The sequence below is a fragment of the Martes martes genome (assembly GCF_963455335.1).
Source record: "Martes martes genome assembly, chromosome: 6".
In the NCBI taxonomy this organism is placed as follows: Eukaryota; Metazoa; Chordata; class Mammalia; order Carnivora; family Mustelidae; genus Martes; species Martes martes.
The window spans coordinates 58,480,204-58,502,061 of record NC_137893.1 but is presented as its reverse complement, the minus strand read 5'-3'; the positions used below and the strand labels follow the sequence as shown (position 1 = coordinate 58,502,061).

Here is a 21,858-nt window from a genome sequence, read left to right as displayed (position 1 = left end):
AACAAAACAAAACAAAACAAAAACATCTCACATTCTTGCTTCCTTTAGAGGGGTGGATTCCAAACTGGCTTTGCTGTGAGCCTCTCCTCATTCTAAAAAGACTGGAGCTTTCTCACTTCCCATTTCTCTCACTGTTTGTTACTTACAAATGAGAGCCAAATTCAGACCAGCGGGTATTACAGAGCAGCTCAGAGGGTCTCATACCCACAGAGCTGCCTGGGAGGTTCTAACACTGAAACCCGAAGCTGTTTCTGGAACCAGTTTCCCATCACCCCTCCTTCTCTCCCTTTTCTCCTTTTTGAACCCCACCTTTTTCCTTTTACTTCACCTCCTTCCTGAACTTATTATTTGCTTCCTCACTTAGGAGTTCAGTGAAAAAATCAACCCCTGCAGAAGCAGTGGGTCTTTCTGCCAGTGACACTGGCTTCAAATCCCATCTTTCAGCGTCTTTCTCCTTCCATAGGGAAGGAGAGTAGCTCCATAACCTCTGTGTGACCAGTCCCATGTGGTGCCACAGCCTGGGCTCCAGAATCTTCTGTGTTCTTCAGGGCATCATCAATACTAACATTCTGTGGTTCTAGGACTACTTTCTTTACATAAGGATTCACTAAGTAATTCATTTAATTGGGAATTTCATAAGTATAATGAGTCTATTTTCTAAAACGTATATCATGTAAACATTTTAAGGCACACTCTTAATTGAAGTAAATGTATAGACAGAAAAATGTCCCCCCTGCTATATCTTTTATTTGCGCTCTTGCATACCTTCCCCTCTGGCATAAGCTTTCTCAAACCAGAGTCTGGGACTTTGTTCTTTTATGTAGGAGCAGAGTTCATAGCCCATTTATTTCATGTCATATAGTCCATTCCAGAGTTGTTTTTGAAGTGTTAATTGCCTTTTGTTGTTATCTTTGCATTTAGATTATATTCAATGCCCATATTGTATGAGGAGGTTTAATGAAACTGCAGCCAACCGACATATTAATTTCTGCAAGGATCAGTCTTCTCGCCGAGTCTTTGATCCAGCCCAAACAGCAGCCAAATTGGCATCCAGAGGGCAGGTAAATATCTCTCCCCAAGTGTTGGCTCTGTGCCCTTGTGTGCTCAGGGCAAGCAGGTAGAATTTGCCAAGGTACCTAAGTTACCCATCCCAAGAAGTGTAAGGATCAGGATAGCTGATCACTGTCACTCATCCTCATGGAAGTTGCCTTCTTTTGAGGCGTGCTTTGTAACTAACAGCACCTTTGGGTAGTGTAGAGAAAGTATTTCTACAGTGTTTAAAACTTCTTAGGATGAAACCTTGAATATGTAAGTAGTTTTTCTATAGTATTATGGTAAAACTCTGTCTTATACAATGGTAGTTCCCAGCCTTAACCATCCAGAAAAGCGTTGTGAACCTGAAGTGAAGCTCCCTGAGTGGGAAAGCTGTCACAAGGAAGACTATTCTGTAGGTCGTGTGTTTTGCTCTGTGATAAAGGAGAGGGTCGGTAGCCTTTTATTTAAAGCCGCAGAATCAGCAAGTTAAAGTAAGTGATAGGGAGCAGCTGGTTTAAATAGGTACAGATAAGTAAAATGACTGCCTGACCAGGAAGACGATAGATTTATAAAAACAGAACTGGAGTCCAGCAAACAGCTTCATAAACATCAGAGGTCCCAGGGATATAATTACAGTATACTGTAAAAGCTGTTAGTTTCAAACATGGCTCAGAAACCAAGGAAAGATTAAATTGGTCTGAATACTTGAGGGTATGAAACATTTAGAAAGATTTCCATGAAATCCAGTATGTAATAGGGGTGGGAGCCTCTCCAACAGTAGCATATCCCATGGACTGTGGACTCTTAAGCTCTGTCTCCACATACAATAGACGATTACTGAGTATCTTTGTCCCAGACACTGTTCCAGGTTCCGGTTGATCTGCATTTGTAACTCCATGAAGGAGGAAGACATGGAAACAAGGCAGTGGGAGGTTGTGGTAGTTGATGATGTATGGAGCACTATGGAGGAAGAGGCCAGTGTGAGCCATGGGAGGCTTCAAAGAGGAGCAGCATTTCCTTCTTGAATATCAGATGGGTTCACCAGCCTAGAGTGGGAGTTGGGGAGGACATAGCACACAGAATGTCCAGTTTGTGGCCTGAGGAGCTCACCATGTGGGGCTAATGTGTGGAGTGCCTGTGGGATGTGACAGAAATGGGACAGGCAAGGGGCATCAGATCTAAAAGAGCTTCACTCGAGTCAGTTCAGAAAGAGGGAAAAGGAAGTGGATAGATACCCAAAAGCTCGAGGACCCAAAGCAGGAGCTGGAAAGTCCCCATGAACCCAGGAAGTCCTCCTTTCCACCTTCCCATCTTGTCCTTCCATCCTGCTATATACACTTCTGCTTGCTCTTCTCTCTGCAGAACGACTTTCTTAGCTTTCCTGTCTAGTTGTTGATTATTTGCCTCATGTCTCATTCTATGGGCAGTGTAGACTGGTGGAATAGTAGAGACTGGAGTGATACAGAATTGGTTTTTTAGAGAGATCACCTTTGCCACTAGTGTTCACATGGATTGGCTGCAGTTAGGAGCCACAGCAACAGATAAAGAATGTGGGCCCAGAGTAAGAGGACGAAAGGGTTGTGTGTGGAGGAGAATTTGAGAAAGAATGGGTGGGACTGAGAAGCTGATAGGATATGGGGTGACAAGAAGGGTTTTAGCTGCAGAGCCTGGTATGTAGTTTTACATCTGGTATGTAGTTTTACATCTAGGTAAAGAAACAGAGGAAGGAGGAAATAAGTGTGTTGGTGGGGCAGGCAGGGTGGTTCCAATAAATACAGGTAGAGATTCAGTCTTTATGCTGAAATAGCATGGGAGCAGTGCAGTGAGAAAGGAGCCCAGATTCTGCAATCAGTAGCCAGGGTTTGACTCTCAATTCTGTACTTTATTATCTGTAGGTAAACTTACGACAATAAAATTCTTTGAGACTGACTTTAAACTATACCTTGCCGTGTTGTTGGGAGGATTATAGACAATATAAACAACGTGCCTTGCACATAAGTCTCCTTTGCCTCTCCTCCTCCCACGTTGCCCCACCCTCTCTTCTCCTGCTCTCTGGTAGTCCTTGTTGGTGGGATAGGCACCACAATTTGGGGGGTATGTGACTGCTTTGGGATTGAATTTGACTGAATTTTGGAAAAATTTTCTAAGTAAAACCTCTACCTTCTAAAGCAGCATGTTTCTTCGAATGGTTCTAACCAGTCCCCGAAGTTAGTCACATTAGTGGGGCCGGAGGGAACCCAGGGAAGCAGCAAACGGAAGTGCTTTTTATTCCTGAAGAAGGCCAGCTGGCCGTCCTGAGTGCAACCAGTGATTTGGCCCTGTTCCTCTCCTTGTTTTCCAGAACTAACTGGTGATTGGGAACACAGGAGAAAAATTAGTTGCTTTCTGCGGAAACTCACTGTAGACCATATCTGAACAGCAGTCCTTGTTTCTCTTAATGCCAGCTTCACCACTCAGGCCCTGGCTAATAGTGAGGCTTATTCAGAGTGGAACAAAAAGGGAGGGGTTGTTTTACTTCTGAAGGGCTGTTAACAGCACAGCTGAAAAGTGTTTCTATTTTAAACATAATCAACTTTAAAAACGTGTTATACCCTTAACCAAAAGAGACCAATATGGGCCTCTGAAAATAGCTGTCTTTGGATAGGGATGAGCTGCCTGCTGTAACCTCACAGCTATCCTTGCCCAAGTGAGAATTCTCACTTGGAGTAACAGGTTATCTTTATGCAGTAGTTGCCATGGAAATGTTAGGACCAGTAGCTAGGTAAGAAGCTCTCAAAGGACCTTTTGGTCCTTATTCTGTATTAATGTAGCTGTTGTGCTACCGCTGCTCGGCAGGCAGGGGTGTGGTGTGGGGATGATGGAATTCCATGTTTAAAACATTTGTTGTCTGCCAATGTCTGTTTTTCTTCTCTGTTCATGTATTTAAAAACAAAATCATCTTCAAGTAAAATGAAAAAAATGTTCCATAACTATCCTTATTGACATTAAGTGATTTCTTATGTCTCCATACAACTAATTTTACAGGATTAATATATCACCACTCCCCTAAGGGGTTGATTATGGAATGAAAGAGCCAAAACTCTGACATGGCTCTGAGAACAGCAAGATGCAGGCGAACTAGTGTTCAGCGTGTGCCTGTCCCCTTCCCCTGGGTGCAGCAGGTCTTGGCGATGACTCCAGTCTGCTGCTGGTTAAGTGGAAACAGCCTTACCTCCTGTGAGCTACCTGAGGTTACAAAGTTGTCCCCCCCACACCCCGTCTTGCTCTTTCTGTAGGCTAAGGCTCAGATGAATCCAAAAAAAGAGCCAACTGTAACCAGTGCTGTGGGAGCCCTGCTGCAGAACAGGGCCCTGGGGGCCCCAAATGTGGCCCCAACTAGACCAGGTGAGTTGGAGTAAGCATGCCAGCTATCAAATGAGGGACCAGAAGGGAACCACTGTCAGCTTTGGAATTCGTTGGCAGTTGGCAAAGGTTTGACATCAAATGTTGCTTTTGGATATAAAGATATGTGGGTTTGTTTGAGGTTAAAGCTTATTTGCCAAGAAGGAACTTTCCTCATTTATCAGGATTCAAATACTCTGTCAACATACAGAGTCAGATACCATTACAGCAGCATGGTCTAAACCATCATTCTCTGGTCTAGTAAAATCGAAAAGAGGTTAAGAATGGGAGATAACAGGGGCGCCTGGGTGGCTTTGGCTTTGGCTCAGGTCGTGATCACAGGGTCCTGGGATCAAGCCCCACATCGGGATCTCTGCTCGGCGGGGAGCCTGCTTCCCCCGCCCCCTCTGCCTGCCTCTCTGCCTGCCTCTCTGCCTACTTGTGATCTCTCTCTGTCAAAAAAATTAATAAAATCTTTTTAAAAAATGGGAGATAACAGTGTTTATTGTGTGGAAAATAAGAAAACAAATAGCCAAGATATGGAAACAACCTGAGTGTCTGTTGTTGGTTGGAAGGTTAAAGATGTTGTATGTATACACAATGGAATATTACTCAGCCATAAAAAAGAAAGAAGTTCTGCCTTCTGTGACAACAATGGGTGGGCATTGGAGTCATTATGCTGAGTGAAATAGTTCAGACAGAAAGAGAAATACTGTGTGATCACATTTACATATGGAATCTAAAAAAAATTGAACTCATAAAAACAGGAAATAAAATGGTGGTTGCCGTGGGTAAGGGTGGAGAGGGGAAAACAATGGTGTAAGGGTACAGATTCCCAAGTGCAAGTGCTGGGGACCTGTATACATTGTGACAATAGATAGCAATATTGTATACTTGAAAGTTGCTAAGAGAGTAGATCTTAAATGTTCTTGCTGTACACATGTGCATGTGCACACAAACACATGTGCACACACACACCCCCCAGAGGTAACTATTTGAGGTAATAGATTTGTTAACATTCTTTGTCATAGTTATTTTGCAATATATATGTGTATCAAATGATCACATTGTACCCCTTAAACTTACACGATGTTCTATTCACTTATATCTTGATAAAGCCAGGGAAGAAAAAGGAAAGGGAAGGCTTCCTTACTGAACTAAATAATTTCTTTCAAGTAGCAGGAAGGCCTAACCACCATTATGGTACTTACCTTGTGCTAGACCCATTTCATTTTATCCTCCTAGTAAGCTTCCAAATGTTTTAATCTGTGGAAAGGGAAACAAGCTCAGAGAGGTTGTTATTTGTTCAAGGCACAGGACTGGTTAAACAGCAGGGCTGAATGAGATATCTATATTGCTACCTCTCTTCACTGAGCTGCCGTAATCAGTGTGGCGTTCTTTATGATCACCGGGGCACTGTGAAGGCAATGTGGATTAACTCATGACCATATTGATGCTTCTGGTCAGGTGTCTTATTTTGAAGGTGTTATCAGAACCAAAGTAGGAACTGCTAGTCTGAAAAGTCCTAGTCCATAAAGTCACCAGAAACCTTTATTATTAGTTTTTAAATTCCTTGTGAGTTGTCATGGGGTAAAAATGAGTGGAGCATTTTAAAAAGATTCCCCATAGCCCTGTAAACCCAAATCATTAATTTTTCCCTGATCTATGAAAACTTAACAGTGGGGTTTTAGTTTTCACTTAGAAAAAAATAATTCAAATCATATATGAGTTTATTTGGTAAAACTTTCACTAAGCTATATTTCTAAAGTATAAAGATTAGTGTCCTTCACAAGCGACATTTTTTTTTAAAATTCTATTTATTTGAGAGAGAATGAAAAAGAGAGAACATGAGAAGAGGGAGGTCAGAGGGAGAAGCCAACTCCCTGCTGAGCAGGGAGCCTGATGTGGGACTTTGTGCAGGGCTTGATCCTGGGACTCCAGAATCATGATCTGAGCCAAAGGCCATCGCTTAATCAACTGAGCCACCCAGGTGCCCAAGACAAATTCTTTATATTATGGTTTCTTTTCTTATCTTTTCAAAGATTGTATTATAATGCTTCCCTTCCAGTGAAAAGCTCTCCTTTATTTAAGTTTGAGGTTAAAGCTTACTTGCCAGGAGGGAATTTTCTATTTATTTATTTATTTATTTACATTTATTTTTAAAGATTTTGTTTATTCATTTGACAGACAGAAATCGCAAGTAGGCAGAGAGGGAAGCAGAGAGAGAGGTAGGGGGAAGCAGGCTCCCCGCTGAGCAGAGAGTCCAATGCAGGGCTCAATCCCAGGACCCTGGGATCATGGCCTGAGCTGAAGGCAGAGGCTTTAACCCACTGAGCCATCCAGGAACCCCTCACTTAATGTTTCTGATATTTATCTATGTACATATCAGTATTTTGTTCCTTTTTGTTGAGTAGTGTTCCATGGTATGGCTATAGCAAAGTTTGTTGAACTATTTACCCACTGAGCCACCCAGATGCCCCGAGGAGGGACTTTTTAAAAAAAGATTTATTTATTTATTTATTTGAGAGAGAAAAATTATCAGGTGGAGGGGCAAAGGGAGGAAGAGAATCTCAAGTAGACTCCATGGTGAGTGTGGAGTCTGACATGGGGCTTGATCCCATGACCCTGAGATCATGACCTGAGTCAAAATCAAGGGTTGGATGCTTAACTGATTGTGTCAGCCAGGCGCCCCTAGGGGTAATATTTCTTAATTCACTGTGATTAGAGAACTCTGTCAATGTGCAAAGTCCAATCCAAGTATAGCAGTGGACTCTAGGGACCTTCATTCCCTAGTCTAGTGAACTTGCAAAAAGATTGGGAATGGAAGAAGACAGTGTCAGGTATAGTGCTGAAATTAAAGGACGATTTCTTCCTTGGACTAAGTAACTTTTTTAAAGTAGCAGCAAGTGATCTTTTCTAAGTGAAAAGATCCTGAACTAGAATTCAGAAGTCTTGTGTCCCAGTATGTGGCACATTCTAGTATATGGGACACGTCCTGTGATGTGTCCCATTATGTGACAGTAGGCAGAATGTTGTGGAGACACCGTTCTGATACATAAGAAAATAGATTAGGAGCCAGTAGGTCTAAGCAAACTCGTATTATGTTTGCTCTTGACTAGTAATGGTGATTTGGGACCACTGGTGTTGCTAAGTAGAAGGCACATTCTGTACCACCACCGCCTCAGTGTTGTTCCTTGACCATAAGAGGTCTGCCACTCCTGGGCTCGGGGCCCATACACACTGGTTGCTCTTCAGCTGAAAACCAGTCCCCACTAATCTGTACTGCTTGCTCCCTTCAGTTCTTTGCTGAGTGTCCTCTTCAGATTGAGGCCCCCCAACCTCTCCATTTAAACTTAAGCCCTCCACAATTCCCTCTGTAGTTTCATTTAATAGCGTTCATCACCATCTAATATCTAATATTAGATATTAGATATCTAATTTTCTCCCATCACTGGAAAGGAATGGGATGGGATCAAGAAGGTTGGAATCTGTCTACTTTGCCCATTTTTAATTGTATTGCTGTATCCATACCTATTAGAATTGCTCAGGGCACATGTGAAGTGTTCAATAAATACTTGAAATATATGAGAGAGGGAAGGTATCTTGATTCTGTAATTTCCCACTCAAAATACTGGCATGTGAATTAGAATTATGTTAATTACCTTTAAGAGATAGCTTTTGTTTTATTTCAGGTTTAAGATGCTTTTAAAATTTAATTTCTTGCCTTCCCTGTAACCTCACCTGCTTACATTTATTGTTTTCTAAAGATTCATTTATTTTAGAGCATGCATGAGAGCAGGGGTGGGGAGGGGCAGAAGGAGAGGGGGAGAGAGAGAATCTTAAGCAGGCTCCACACTCAGTGTGGAGTCCAGTGTGGGACTCAAACTCATGACCCTGAGATCATGACTTGAGCCGAATTCAAGAGTTGGAAGTCTGACTGACTGAGCCACCCAGGTGCCCTTCACCTTCTATTTAAACATAAAGTTTCCAGTGTTGGTGTGCCTTTAAATTAGTCATATTTCATTTGGAGTCATTCTGGGGAGAAAGCATATTGAACATATAAGAAGTATATTGAGGGGGGGTGTATTCTCAAAAATATTTAAGGGTTGGTGAAAAGCACTGCCTTTCACTAATATGAACAGGCTCATATGTACACCAGATTTGCATCTTACTGTCCATTGTTTCTGTTCTGCTCAGTCTTAATCTATTTGTAATGTGAGTCTTTTAAAAATTGTAGTTGCTAGGCTTTGCTATTTCTAGATTGATAATCAGTAGTTAAGGCCACTTGGTGTCACTCGCCTTCCACATAAATCCCATTACTGTCTTTCATTTAACTAGCAGTTAACTCCCTAAAACTCTGGCTTTTATTATTAACTCTCTTGAGTAAAAGAAACAGGTAGTACTTTCCATGTACAGCCTTTTGTCCTAAATTCACAGCCAGGGGAGGTACACGTGTGTAAGTCACAATCCTTACCCATTCTAGAGTCTTATGAGAAGATAAGCAAGTGCAGGAAGATCTCTGATGCAGGGAAGCGTGTGATGTTGTGTGAGGTTGATTCACAGCTGCCATGGATGTTCAGAGGGTTCATTCATTTATCACATGATTATTATGCATGGTTATTTCTTATGCCCATAGATTCTTAAAAGTCTAGGGAGAGAAACCACCAATCATATTGAATATTTTAACAATCAGAAATAAACGTTCTAAGGGGACACAAGAAAGAGATCAACTTTGCCCAGGAGGCTTTATGGAGGAGGTATCAGTCTGAGAGAGAGGAGCTTGATGGAGGTTGAGACTTTTAGGGTGAGCTTTTAGGATGAGATAGATTTTGACCAGTGGAGAAAAGTTGAAGATGGAGTGAATAAAGCTATGAAAATGAAAATGCAGAGGACATACTTTGGAAACACATGGCCCATTTGGCCAAGGCATAGGAAAGAGCTGGAACATAAATTATAGAATGGAAGGCCGGCCCTGGAGCCATAAAGGCTCAGTGAGGCGCCCAGACTATCTGTGATCAAAACAGACCCATGCATCCTCCGGCGCTTGCGGGTCTGTGAATTAGGCAATCGTGGTGGCCTGGGAACTTCTTGTTTCTAGCCATGTTGTTTGTCTGCAAAAAATGCTTTTGAGAAAGAGGATTTCTGAAAAGTTTCATGCAAGATATGAATGCTTAGTGTAGAAAATATTGGAAAATGGAGAAAAGATGTGAAGGAAATAAAAGTCAGAAGTCCACATCCTGACATGATCACTGTTAACACCAATATCCTCTTCCATTTTTTTCTTTTTATACTCTTTTTCCCCCTCTCACCAAAGTTTAGGATTATAGGCCCTATACACATCCTGATTTTTTTCACTAACGTGTTCTGAAGATTTCCCTATTGCAAAAGAGGTGGTATTGTTTTTAAAACATAGTATCACAAGATGACTTATTTAGCTCTTTTCGTGGTGTCAAGCAAGTAGATTGCTTCTACTTTTTTGCTGCGCTAAGTAACTCCCTTTGTCATGGATAGTCCAGATTTACATTGGACACTCTTCTAAGCACTACATATATTAACTCATTTAATCCTCACAATGGCAACAGGGCTAAACGTGCTGTTTGGATTTCTGGTTTATAGGCAAGGGAAGCACAGAGAGGCTAAGCAACTTGCTCAAGTAATTCCATAGAATGGGGTAGAGCCAACCAGATCCTCATCTGCTTTGGAAAAACTGGGTCTGACATGGAAACATTAAGAAGATATGCATTTATAGCTTAATAATTACCTATAACATCTACAACCTACAAATATATTTATGATGTAATATGTAAGTTTTATATATATATATAGTCGTTTTAGAGTAAGGTCTTTGAAGTAGATCTTCCTTCATTCTCACAAAGATTCTAATGTCCAGATGGAAAGTGAGTTTATAACCTAGTCAGCGGATCTCTCTTTAGTGGCTCTTTTCCTGAGGGTTCAGATACCCAAGGGACGGACGGATCTCCTGAGAAGGTCCTGCCAAGCAACAGCTCCTCCCATACTTATACACAGAGATCAAGATCCCGATGAGAATATAGTTCTGAGTTCTAGAGCTGTGTTTTATCATGTATTTAGTGAACTGCATAGATGGGCTCTACTTTTATTTCTGGAACCACTGGATTTGATGAAGCTGAGCATCTTACCTATACTAGCATCCCCTGCTTAGCTCGTTTAATTATGTAGCAAATATAGTGAGTATCAGAGGGTCAGCTGCTGATTTTTTGGAAGACCTAAAACTTGTAGATCTCCTGGTAAAATGAACACTGAAAACTTCATATTCCTGTGTCTTTGGATAATTTGATTCACAATTTCCTTGGGTTGTTTGATGACTTCCCCTTCATAAAACACTGAGTAGAATGGAGGGCTCTAGGACAGAGGGAATTGTTCCATTTTATAAAAAATGATTTCTCTGAGACTCCTATCCCATACCATGTGGCACAAAACAGACCATGGTATGGCATGCTTCTTTCTGTAAGCTTCTTCATCCTCATGCTTAATAGTGCTGCTGGGCACAAAGGAAAAGAATCCTGTTTGTGGAATGAGCCCATCGCTATGTAAATAACCCCTGGGAGGAAAGGCATCTCATGCTTCCATAAGGCTTATCAAACCCTTTCTGGAATGAGAGCATGCAAAGAACTGTAAAGACATGATATACTCAGGGAACATTTTGAAAGCCAGGATAGCAGAGGGGAGAGGTGGTGAGAGTCAGATTGTTTAAATGGCGGGCCATCTGAGATGGTGATCCAAAGGGCCCATCCAGAGTAAGTGAAGGCCTAGGGGCAGAGGAAAGAAGGTGCCTGAGACCGACCCTATTTTCTTGTTATGTGGCCCAGGATAGAGACTGAGTACTTGTCTATAGCTACAAAACAAAACAGAACAAAACAAAAAGGGAGAAGAGAGACTTTTGAATCCAATATGAGGATTTCATAATCATTCCTTTTTTTTCTTGCTAATGTTTGCTTTTACATAATAACAAATCTGTTTATGTCTGCAAAGGATTAGCTGTGGACCCTGCTTCTGGAGCAAAACTCAGACAAGGATTTACTAAATCTTCTAAAAAAGATTAACTCCTAGAGGCCAGGTAAGATAAAAAATAATAATAATAATAATAACCTCTAATCTGGGTGTTCCTGATCATCGAATGTGTAAAAGATACAGTTAGTAAGCCTTTAAGAGAATGAAACCGTAGCAGGCAAACTAAAGAGGAATCTGGGTAAGACTTCAGTTGAGTTAGTAAAATGTGTGCTCTTAAAACATACCGTTTTGTTAAACATATAGTTTGAAAATGATATTCAACTTCTGATGGGGCTTAACAAGAAAGGGGAATGAGTCCTCATTTTGCCCTGGAAGCTACCACTGTGTCCCTTTTTCCAAACACATTTCCCTCAAAAGGGACAGTTCCCTGAGATAGTGAATGTATCAGGGCTGCTGTGGAGACTTTTTTCTTGATATTGTGAATAGTTTGTTAAAACAATGAAAAATGTAAAGATGCCTATATTATTTAACTTTCTCAGTGTGGAAACAATGAAGTTCTAAAGTAAATGCCTTTTATTGTTTTCAGACTGTCTCCCTTGAATGCCTCAGCCTGGATGGCTATGCACCCAAGAATGCCACCGAAGGGGAAGGAAAGGCAGATGGCTGTTTATAAGCCTACAACTCTTCTTGAGAAATCATGGAGAACAAGTAAAAACCAGATTCACCTTTTCTTCCTCATTACTCCCTTTACAATTTTCAAAACAATATTAAACAACACATCAACCTGTATGACAGTGGTTGACATTTTTTTGTTTTAATTACATAAAAATAGGTTTTTAAAGGAATGTTGCTTTGACGTTAGAACCTTTTACTAAAACAGTCTTTGGAGTTTTACTACTAGCATTATTTACTTAGCTAGGAAAATAGTGTTTTACCTAGCTTCTGTCTACGTAAGATAAAATCCTGTTTTTAATATTTGTTTCTGATGAACTTTAATCAGCAACTGCTCCTATTTTAAGTGTCCATCTGTATACCATGAAGAATTGTCTCACAGCAGTGCACATGGCTTGTGGGGAAACACTGCCATGGGAGGATGGTTAGGATAACCCTCCCCTCCTGTGGGAAGGATGCTTTTAAGTGGACTCGGGCTATTTATTTATCATGGCTGAATCAGAAGCCAGCTGGTCATTCCACCACTGGTTTATATGGCTCTGTTGGGAGGTGGTGTCTCAACTGTTCCTTCTTTTTGCTGTCCTCAGGGTAAAGAAACTCTTTTTGTAGAGTCCTTTATACTTATGCTTTTTCATGTAAGAACTTGTATTGTTTTCCTTAACCCCAGGGAATTTCAGTTAGGAATTAAGCCATTTTTCCTGTCTAAATTTAAGTAGGAGAATCCCAACCTACTCCCACATGCAGTGCAGCAACCACAACCACCTGAAACTCTTAGGATCTGTATTTTGGGGACCTGATGCTGTTTTATGCTCAGGGAAATACGTGTCTTGGAACAGACTGAAGACTACTAAGCTACATAAAAGTATTTGTAGAAGCTTCTATGAATGGATCTTGGGAGATTTTGCTAAGGTGAGCCAGTACTCACCCACTCCTTGTGTTCTGGCAGATCACCTTCTCTCGGAGAGGTAAGAACGGATATAGGAATGGAGGTAGTTATCCCAGTGGATTTCTTTGAAGAGGTAACCTTTATCCTTTTGTCTCCTTTCCTACCCCCAGCTTAAACTGTACATTAAGGCCCAACCACATCAGTTCCACATACTAAAACCAAGCCCCAGGCCACTTGTCTGCTGCTTGTCATGGTCCTCGGCATCACTGGTAAGGGCTGTGGGCCAGGGTTTCTCATATTGGCCAATAGGCTTCTTTGATGGGCAGAGGTACTCAAGGCTTCCTTCTCTCCACCCACCCCCACCCTCATTAGAGGTGGGAAATAAAAAAACAAACCAAAACAGGCGTGACAGATTCAAGGAGTTCTGAAGAAATACGTTCTGAAGAGATCCCAATAATAGGCAAATTTCTAATTTGTACTAAAAATTAATGGTAAGGACAGTTATAAAACTGGAAAGTGGTAGCCCAGGGTAGACTAACTCCAGTAGCCAGTACTCTGACATTAAACATCAGAAATAAATTACACAATATTATGGAGAGATCCAAATGTTATATCAGCAATTTTTAGAAATAAATTAATAGTGTTAGGAATTTAAGCGTATGAGCTTCCACCTTAAATACTAATTTACTCAAAACTAATACATGCTGCATAAAAGTCAGAAGAGTAGTTTCTGTGGGGGAAGTAACAACCAGGAGGGGGCATGAGGGAGCTGGGTAGGGAGCTGGAAATGGTTTAATCTCCATATGCACGGTTACGCCGGTGTAGTTGTATATAAAAACCAGTCAAGTCAGTATGCAGGATTTGTAGAGTTTATTATATGTAAGATATATCTTCATATAGAAAGCCTCTAAACACAAAAGACAAAGGAGCTTTAAAAAAGGTTAGGTTTTATATTTTTAAAACTCATTAGATACCAAATTCAAGACATAGATTACATTGCAAATGTTAACCTTTTTGAATAAAACTAATATTGACTTAAATGATGAATTTAAAAATGCATTTATTGGTGATTAAAAATAATACTTAAGCAGAGTAGTATTTTAAGCCAGACAGAGCAAAGAAAATTCTTGTTTAATATATATATATATTTTAAAATTCCAGTAATAGTTTCTTAAATTCCTGTTAAAAATATAATCAATATTAAAGTCAGCAAAATGCTTTTTTTGACTGACGCCTGGATTATTTTACCACTTAACCTGGTTACACAGTGATATATTTTTTTTTCCTGTCAGATATAACTGACAACCAGTTTAGTCTTTAAGATAAATGAAGTGATAACTCACATTGTAGCATCTTGTGGAATATATTCAAACTACATTTAAAATGCTTTTTTAAAATGGAGACTATTATTCCACAAGAAATTGTTTCTGTAAAACTACAGGTTGGCTATGGCAATAGTAACTAAACTACATCCAACCCTGAAGGTAGAAAAATCCCTGAAAAGAAATACACAGCCTAGTTATAATATGCAATATAAAGGTTATTTTCTTATTTTAAAAATTCTCCCATTTTGGAGAAATCCAAACCTTTCCATAGTTCCCTTACTAGGCAGTGCCACATAAAATTAGTTAACATTATTATGATCATGGCTTACGATTAAATTCAATTTGACAAACACGTATATATAGCAGCCCTCGTTTGGATGTCGGTTATGACAATATTTGCAGTTCCATTAAAGAATACTTGCTTATTAAATTTGGTACAAAGCATGAACACTCAGGACAGATTGGCACAATACATGCAGTTCGAGAACTCTTCTCATCTCAAGCCAGTCATCACTGAATAAGCCATATTCCCAGTCCTGCTTTCCAAATCTTTCCTTGTATTATAACTGATGTTTAAAATGCTTCTTAAAACACCTTCCAGAATAAGAAAAGTATGCTTTGAAAACCAGTCATCTGAATGCATGATGGAAATGAGGCAGGATGGCAGAGCCAGTGCCAGCTGGGAAAACATGGGGGATGGGAGGAAGGGGGAGCTGACCCAGGCTCATGGTGCTCATGGCTAGTGAGGGATCTTGTTGCTGCTGCCCCAGACAGCCTAACCTGTGGGGCAGAGACTCCCCAGGCCCCAGGGTGAGAGAGCTATTCCCAAAGGCATTTTGGGTAGCAGGTGGGGGCAGCTGCCAGAAGCCCAACAGGGGGGAAATGTCCAAAGAGGCAGGTATTGTTAGGTTCACAGCATCCGCAGTTAGCTCCTTGGGCAGGTTTACTTTACCAGCACTTCCCTTAGCCAGATCAAAACCTGGGGTGAGCTTGTGAGGTGACTGAGGCTCTTGCAGAGGCAAGTCCTCAAGCAAATTGATATTGCAAAATCCTTTCGTATCTGTTTTGAGGGGCAGGCTTGCAAGTGGGGAGTATGAGGTAGAACTGGTGTTGTACTTGTGATTCTGGAGGGGTGGGGGAGGAGAGCTAGGAGCTGTTACGGGGTGGAGGGGAACCAGGGGCTCTGGCAGCGGTTGTACAGGCTGGGCGGTTTGATCCGCGGGGTTGTGGGGGTGGCTGTGTACCTCAGCTGGCAAGCTACTTGCAAGCCCGTTCTGTGTAGGAGCTCCTATAGGGAAAGGAGACAGCGGGGCAGCCTTCAATTGAAACTGGGGAGAGATGGAGTGGAAGGTGCTCAGAAGGTCTCCAGACTGCAGACTCTCTTTCATCAGCTCCTGTGAGTGTGTCTTCTTGGTATGTCGAGTGAGGTGGTCTTTGCGCCCAAATCTCTGGGCACAGAACTGGCACAGGAAGTCCTTGCAGCCGGTGTGGACCACCAGGTGGCGCCGCACGTCCTTCCGGGTGTAGAAGCATCTCTCACAGTGGTCGCACTGGTGCTTCTTTTCCTTGGTTCCGCTTGGGGGCTTTTCCTCAGCATGGGCTTTGAGGTGGTCCAGCAGCACTTCTGTGCTCCCTAGCTCCAGGGCACAGACCCCACAGGTGAGGTCGCCGCTGCTGGCCGCATGGAGGGCCAGGTGCCTCTTGTAGCCCAGCATGGTGTTGTACTTCTTCCCACACTCCTCACACCCAAAGGCCATCTTATTGGGGTCATGAGTTTGGAGGTGGTTCTTCAGGTGGTCTTTCCGGTTGAATGTCTTCTCACAGTGAGCACACTGGTGAGATTTCTGGGGCGAATGGGTAGCCATGTGCCTAGGAGCAGAAGGAAAAATTTCATAATAGACTCAGTTTGTTTTAATAGTCAAATGTGTGGGGATGCTATTATTAAAATGTGAATGGCTTTTCTAGGTGCTGGCCTAAGAGATTTTCATTTAAAAGAGAGCTTTTCTGTATTTTCCAGATTCTACAGACACACAACTTTATACTCAAAAAAAAAAAAAGGCATTAGAGGTCTAATAGTTTTCAAACCTGTAAAAAAATATTCTTTGAGAATCTATGTTCCTCATCTATACAAAGATTTCTAAACAAACACATTTAAAAATAGGTAATTTTTCAAGAAGGCTCTTTGGAAATTACTGCATTTTCAAAAGTGACCCAATTTACCTTCTATATAGAACCCCATGCCCCCTCTTATACCCCCTTCCCAGATTTTAGGTTTCTGTTCCTAAGTATAACTCCTGCTTGGTCTTTACTGATTGAGGCAAAAAGTTCAAGCCACAGAAATAACACTGAAAATTTTATCCGTATTCTCAGAGTGTTCACTTGGACCCAGAGTACCACCCACCACCTGTGCTTGTAGCATGAGATCCAGGAGATCCTAACACTTCAGTCTGGGGTCTTCTAGTTAGTACTTTTCTATCCGCTCTCATCTCAGAGGTGTGCAGCCCCTGGCTCCAGAGGCTCTAAAGACAGAATACCTAAAAGAGTGAACTGTCAAAATGGATGTGAAGCAACCTATGTTGTACCTGCAAGCCACAAGTTGTAATTATGGACACTGTTTTGGAAGGAAAACTAACATACAGGACTTGGCATTTTATATGATACACTTACTAAAATGGACATTTTTAAAGTTTTAAGGATGACTAAAGTTCTAATTGAACTTGGGATTTCCTCCTATCACTGAGTCTTTAAAAACCAAAAGAGTTTAGATTTTAGGAAACCAGTGGAACTACAACAGAAAATGGAACTGTGATGGTTTCCCAGAACTGATTTGTGCTTTACAAATATAAAACAGGTATTCTGAAATTTCAGATCAACTAGGATGACTATGGCTTGTCCTGGAAGCTCAAAGAAAAACTTTCAACTGTTGTAGGAGCTTAGCCCTTATAGAAAAAGTCCTTTTGAACTGCCAATGAAATTACCAGTGACCTTCAGGAAGTAGGCTGGATCTTGAAGAACTGGAGACGGGGCTGCATGCCTCTGAGATGCAATTGAACTTGTGGCTTTGGATACAAAAGAATTCCTAATAACTCATTTCTGTAAGAAAAGGATTTAAGTCAAAAGTGTACTAATTATACCTTTCACCCAACCTTCTACCCTAGCTTGTCCATTCCTTTTCCTTTGCTAGAAGTAGAATTGGTAAGGGATCTACAGTAGCTGGTTCAAAAATATAATGAGTTAAGCCAAACTGTCATTTCCTTAAAAATAAAGCAAAACTGGGGCACCTCGGTGGCGCAGTTAAATGTCTGCCTTTGGCTCAGGTCCTGATCTCAGGGTCCTGGGATCGAGCCCTGCATCAGGCTCCCTGCTTAGCGGGGAGTCTGCTTCTCCCTCTCCCTCTGCCTGCTTGTGCTCAGTCACTCTCAAAATAAAAAAAATTTAAAAAAATAAGCCAAAACCTTGTATCTCTGCCTCTTCCCTTAAAAAAAAAATTTAGCTTATTCTGTGCAGGGCATAAAAAGAAAAGGAAGTCCCTATCCCTTCCCTCCATGACACCAGAGCTCAACAAACACAGGGATAGGTATCATGGTACAAACAATGTGGAGGGGTAGGAACCAGTGTTCTGGGCATCAAAGAGATGGGAAAGGATGCTGTGGCTCCAAGTCCCATGCATACTGAAATACAGTGCAGATGGGGTTTGTCAAGCCTAGTTAGAGGGCAAACAACCCCATTCTCATACAAGATAGCCACAGATACGTCATCAGGAATAGATGTGAGGGGGGAACCATCTACAAGCTTGGCATTTAAACGATTTTTTATTTGGTCCAATACTAGTGAATTGGCCCCCCAGAGCTCTGCCCTGGCTCTTCTATTCATGCCTCTCTTTTTTTCTTTGTGGAGGACTTTGATCTGACTAGATTGCATTTATTGCCCATGGATAAATAGATCAATGCCAAGGTAACAACTTTGGACCATCCTACTCCTGACTACCTGTGAGAAAGGCAGAGATTGACCAAATTCTACGTGAGCAATAATACCAGCCACCATTCCTCTGAATTTTTGACTCTCTCCTTTGACTGGCATCCAATTCTTTCCCCTTTCAACTGATCCTTGACTCATGCAACAATCTCAATCTAGAACACGATCAGCTTATAGCTGAAATTACTTCAACAACTGGTTTCCTTCCCTCAACTTCTCTTCTTGCCTCACAAGCCATGAAACCACCAGTTTCAGTCTGTGCTTCAGGCAGCACCAAGGGTGGCGCCTGGGCTGTGCCCGCGATCTCAGAATTCCTCAGGGGTCCCTGCTGGCAGTAAGACTTCCCACCGGCCTTGCCAAATCAGCTTGCTTTCTTGCCTTTTGCCGTTTCCACCTGCTTTCCCCATTTGATGTACTGGGACCCAGTTCTCTTCTCTAGTTAAGCAAGTTTTTTTTCTCCCACCTCTGCTTATAAAATGGAGCTTATGTTGCAACTGAGGGGAATTGGGAGGAAATGCTGCCCGTTGTAAAAGCTACAAACCCAAAGCCGAGAGCAACCCCCCCATCTCTCCTCTCTTCTATTCCGTTTCAGACCTGCGGTTTCAGGCCAAGGCTCACCAGGCTGGCCGCTGCGCCTGGGCGGGAGGTTCTTGCCCAAAGCGCGCTGCTTCCCCTTCCCACCGCACTTCACACCCTTCCCTGGGCAAGTTGTTTCCCTTCCTCAGAGCTACCATCTCCGAAACAAATGGCTTAAGACGTTTTCAGTGCTCTCTACTGGGTAATCCCGCCTAATTCCTGTCACTCCAGTCATCTGCCAGCTCCACTGTCTTCTCCAAATATCTACCTCCTGTCCCTCAGTCCTTATTGCCTGCTGTCACATCCTCGCCACGGGCTGACCACAGCAAACATGGCTTTCAGCACGTGGGTCAGAATTCCTACATCTGCAGAAGCAGCTTGTTGCAAAACAGGAAGGCTTTGCAGCAAAATCTGTGCACACAGTAGGCACTCATACTTACATATTTGTGGAAACTAAACATCGGCCTATGTACAGAACCCATTTGAATTTTAAAATACCTATGCATTTATAGGCTCATTTTAAAAACTAGATCATATTACAATTATCTATGACAGTGGTATTCTAAAGGGCCAGGAGCATAATCTAGGTCTTTTCAAAACTTTCAGGTGCCTTCCTCCAAGGGCACTCCAAGATTTAATAATAATGTGGTCCATGTTAATACCACTCAGAGGGAAATCCTCTCTGGCCAGATTTGGACTCTCACCTGTGGTAGTCTGAAAGTTGCAGCTCTGAAGTTCACATCATGAAGATGAAAGGCAAATGACAGACTTCCCTTAACCAGGCGTCCAAAGCAGCACACAGTAGTGGGGATTCTGCGTGCGGATCTCACACACACCACACAACATTCATGCTCAATGACCCTACTCAGGACTAGTGTGCAAATGAGGGATGTTACATAGGTTTTGTCTTTTCTAGGATATAAGAACCTTTGGAGGCAGAAACTATAGCTCATATATTCATTTCCCTCATGGAAGTGAGCACGTAACTGTCGTTTAAGAAATCAGACTAAATGTACTAAGGACTGGTCTGCTAAAACAGTGGTTTTTATCCTTCTGTGTATCATGGATGCCTTTGAAAATCCATTTAAATGCATATCCTCAACACCTGTTTACCCAACAATTCTTGTTCGGCCAGACGGACTGCTCCTAAGTTGAGAGGAGGCTCTGTAAGCTGATGCTTGCGAGACGTTCCCTCCTCTCCAGCCTCACTGTCAGGACCTAGACTGTTATCCTACTTCACATCCATCTACTGTATGCCTCCTCTCTCTTCTCCAAATTACTATGAATCATCTAACATTCCAGTCCAAATCCTGTTTTGCACTACTTAGACTCAATAGAATAAATAAACCCTTTAGGACAGCAGATAAGCCTGTTTGGACCGACTTCCTTTTTTGCCTCCAATTGAGCCTCACCCGTCCCTCCTCCAACACTACCCTCTGTACTTGTGTGCTTTAAGGTCAAGGCTTCGGGCTTCCCCAGAACCTCTTCTCCGTCCACCTTCTGGTCATTCTTTAGGTCACAGCCTAAGACTACCTGTCTGAGAAGCCTTGCCAGCACTCATCAAGTCCTGCGGAACAGCTCCCTCCACCTGTGTAGCTCTGTCAAAGAACTTGCATCGAATTTTCATTGTGTTTGCATGACTCACTGTCCAGCATGGGTCTTTCTGTCCTGTTTTTATGTTTGGCATATCACAGGACCACAGGAAATACTGGTTGAAAGAATGAACTGATGCTACATGCAAAACTGTCACAGAAAACCACAGTAAGCAGTGGCGTTAAGGGCTAACGTGCATCCACAACCTGCATCCACTTTGCCTCGCAGTGTCTGCTCAGAGGGCTACCTAAGCCATTTCAAGGTATGTGTAGAAGTGCATACCTTTTCTAGAGCCTCTCACCTCATTAATTTATATCTGGAAATGAAGGCTTTGCCACAGTCTGGCTGCAAGCACTTGTAAGGTCGCTCCCTGGAGTGGGAATAATTGTGGATAGTGAACTTCTCCAGGGTGAGGAACGTCTTGCCACATAATTGGCAGGGATAGGTGGCCATGGGCTTTACTTCTCACACCTTCCTTTTCAGATGCGCTGACCAAATGCTGTGCCATTTAAGCACAAATGGAAGGATGGTGCTGAGCACATGAGCGGAGCCACGACAGCCAAAACTCCAGACCAGGGGAGAGGCCGCGTCGTGGTCCTGGGCCTGGTTCTACCCAGATATGGGCCTCTCAGTTACCATGAGCTTTGCTTCCTGCTTTCCCACATCCCAACTTATATATGCAGTCTCGGGCTGGGAGGAGAATGTCGGAGGCGCAGGTGAGGGTCCAAGAGCAGAAAGGTAATCTGCATCACTAGCGCGGGCACGTGCTCCAGATCACCAGGCCGTCTGCAGAGAGAAGAGGAACAGAGGAACAGTTTTCTTGCATTAGCCTTTGGAAACCAGTGCTCCTCCTTCCCTGCCAGCTCAGCATCAGTGACCCAGAACCACCGTGTTCCTTTCAGCGGCTCCAGTGTGGTCCCTGGGTCTCCCTCCTCCCTGTGTGCTTCGACAGGGCCTTCTGCACGAAAGTCCTGAGCGGCAGAGAAGCCAGCATAGTGTTGGGACAGCTTGGGACAGCACACGAAGCTTGTGTCCCCTTCAACAGAGACTGTTTCCATACAGACGGTATTAGCTACTTCAGATCCTGACTTCAGGTCAGTGGGAGACTCGGTCGACCAATTAAAAAAAAAAAAAACAAAAAAAACCTCCCCTGTGCGTTCCAGTGTTTTACTGGTACAGAAACAAAAATCATCTCTGCTTATTCTGCTTATTCAAACCATGGGCTATTCATCTTCCCTCGTTGTTAGCATAACATACACTGCTTATCACACCTGTTTAAACTTCCATGGGATGAGATGAAATAATTTGTATACATCCAAGTTAATTTGTTTGCAAGGTTGCCAGGCTGAAGGTCTCAACTCTAGGATGCCAACAAAATGTGAACAAAGCTAGTTTAGCTCACGGATGCGGGGTCTGCAGAGGGGA

General features: G+C 42.4%; 2 protein-coding genes across 2 annotated transcripts in view; one reads left to right on the top strand and one right to left on the bottom strand.

Moving 5' to 3' along the window:
- ZC2HC1B (zinc finger C2HC-type containing 1B) overlaps positions 1 to 12,194 on the top strand; it is a gene marked incomplete at its 5' end in the record, with an annotated part of 39,960 nt that extends 27,766 nt beyond the window's left edge. Inside the window, 4 exon segments of the mRNA XM_080805899.1 lie at positions 922 to 1,061; positions 4,311 to 4,419; positions 11,428 to 11,512; positions 11,993 to 12,194. Of these exon segments, the coding sequence (XP_080662025.1) occupies positions 922 to 1,061; positions 4,311 to 4,419; positions 11,428 to 11,498 (320 nt within the window). The 3' untranslated portion in view covers positions 11,499 to 11,512; positions 11,993 to 12,194.
- Positions 12,195 to 13,824: 1,630 nt separating this feature from the next.
- On the bottom strand, positions 13,825 to 20,927 carry PLAGL1 (PLAG1 like zinc finger 1). The gene is made up of 2 exons (XM_080805460.1): positions 20,735 to 20,927; positions 13,825 to 16,158 (listed from the first exon to the last, which is right to left on the bottom strand). Exons 1-2 carry the CDS (start codon positions 20,884 to 20,886, stop codon positions 14,919 to 14,921), a joined length of 1,392 nt encoding a protein of 463 aa, XP_080661586.1. The 5' UTR covers positions 20,887 to 20,927; the 3' UTR covers positions 13,825 to 14,918.
- Between the last annotated feature and the right edge of the window lie 931 nt (positions 20,928 to 21,858).

What these genes read in the sequence shown, in the direction of transcription:
- PLAGL1 (XM_080805460.1), bottom strand. Translation starts at nt 20,886, where the DNA reads ATGGCCACCTATCCCTGCCAATTATGTGGCAAGACGTTCCTCACCCTG. An exon ending in TCCAGATATAAATTAATGAG is followed by an intron (nt 16,159 to 20,734) that starts GTGAGAGGCTCT and finishes TTCTGCTCCTAG; the next exon opens with GCACATGGCTACCCATTCGC.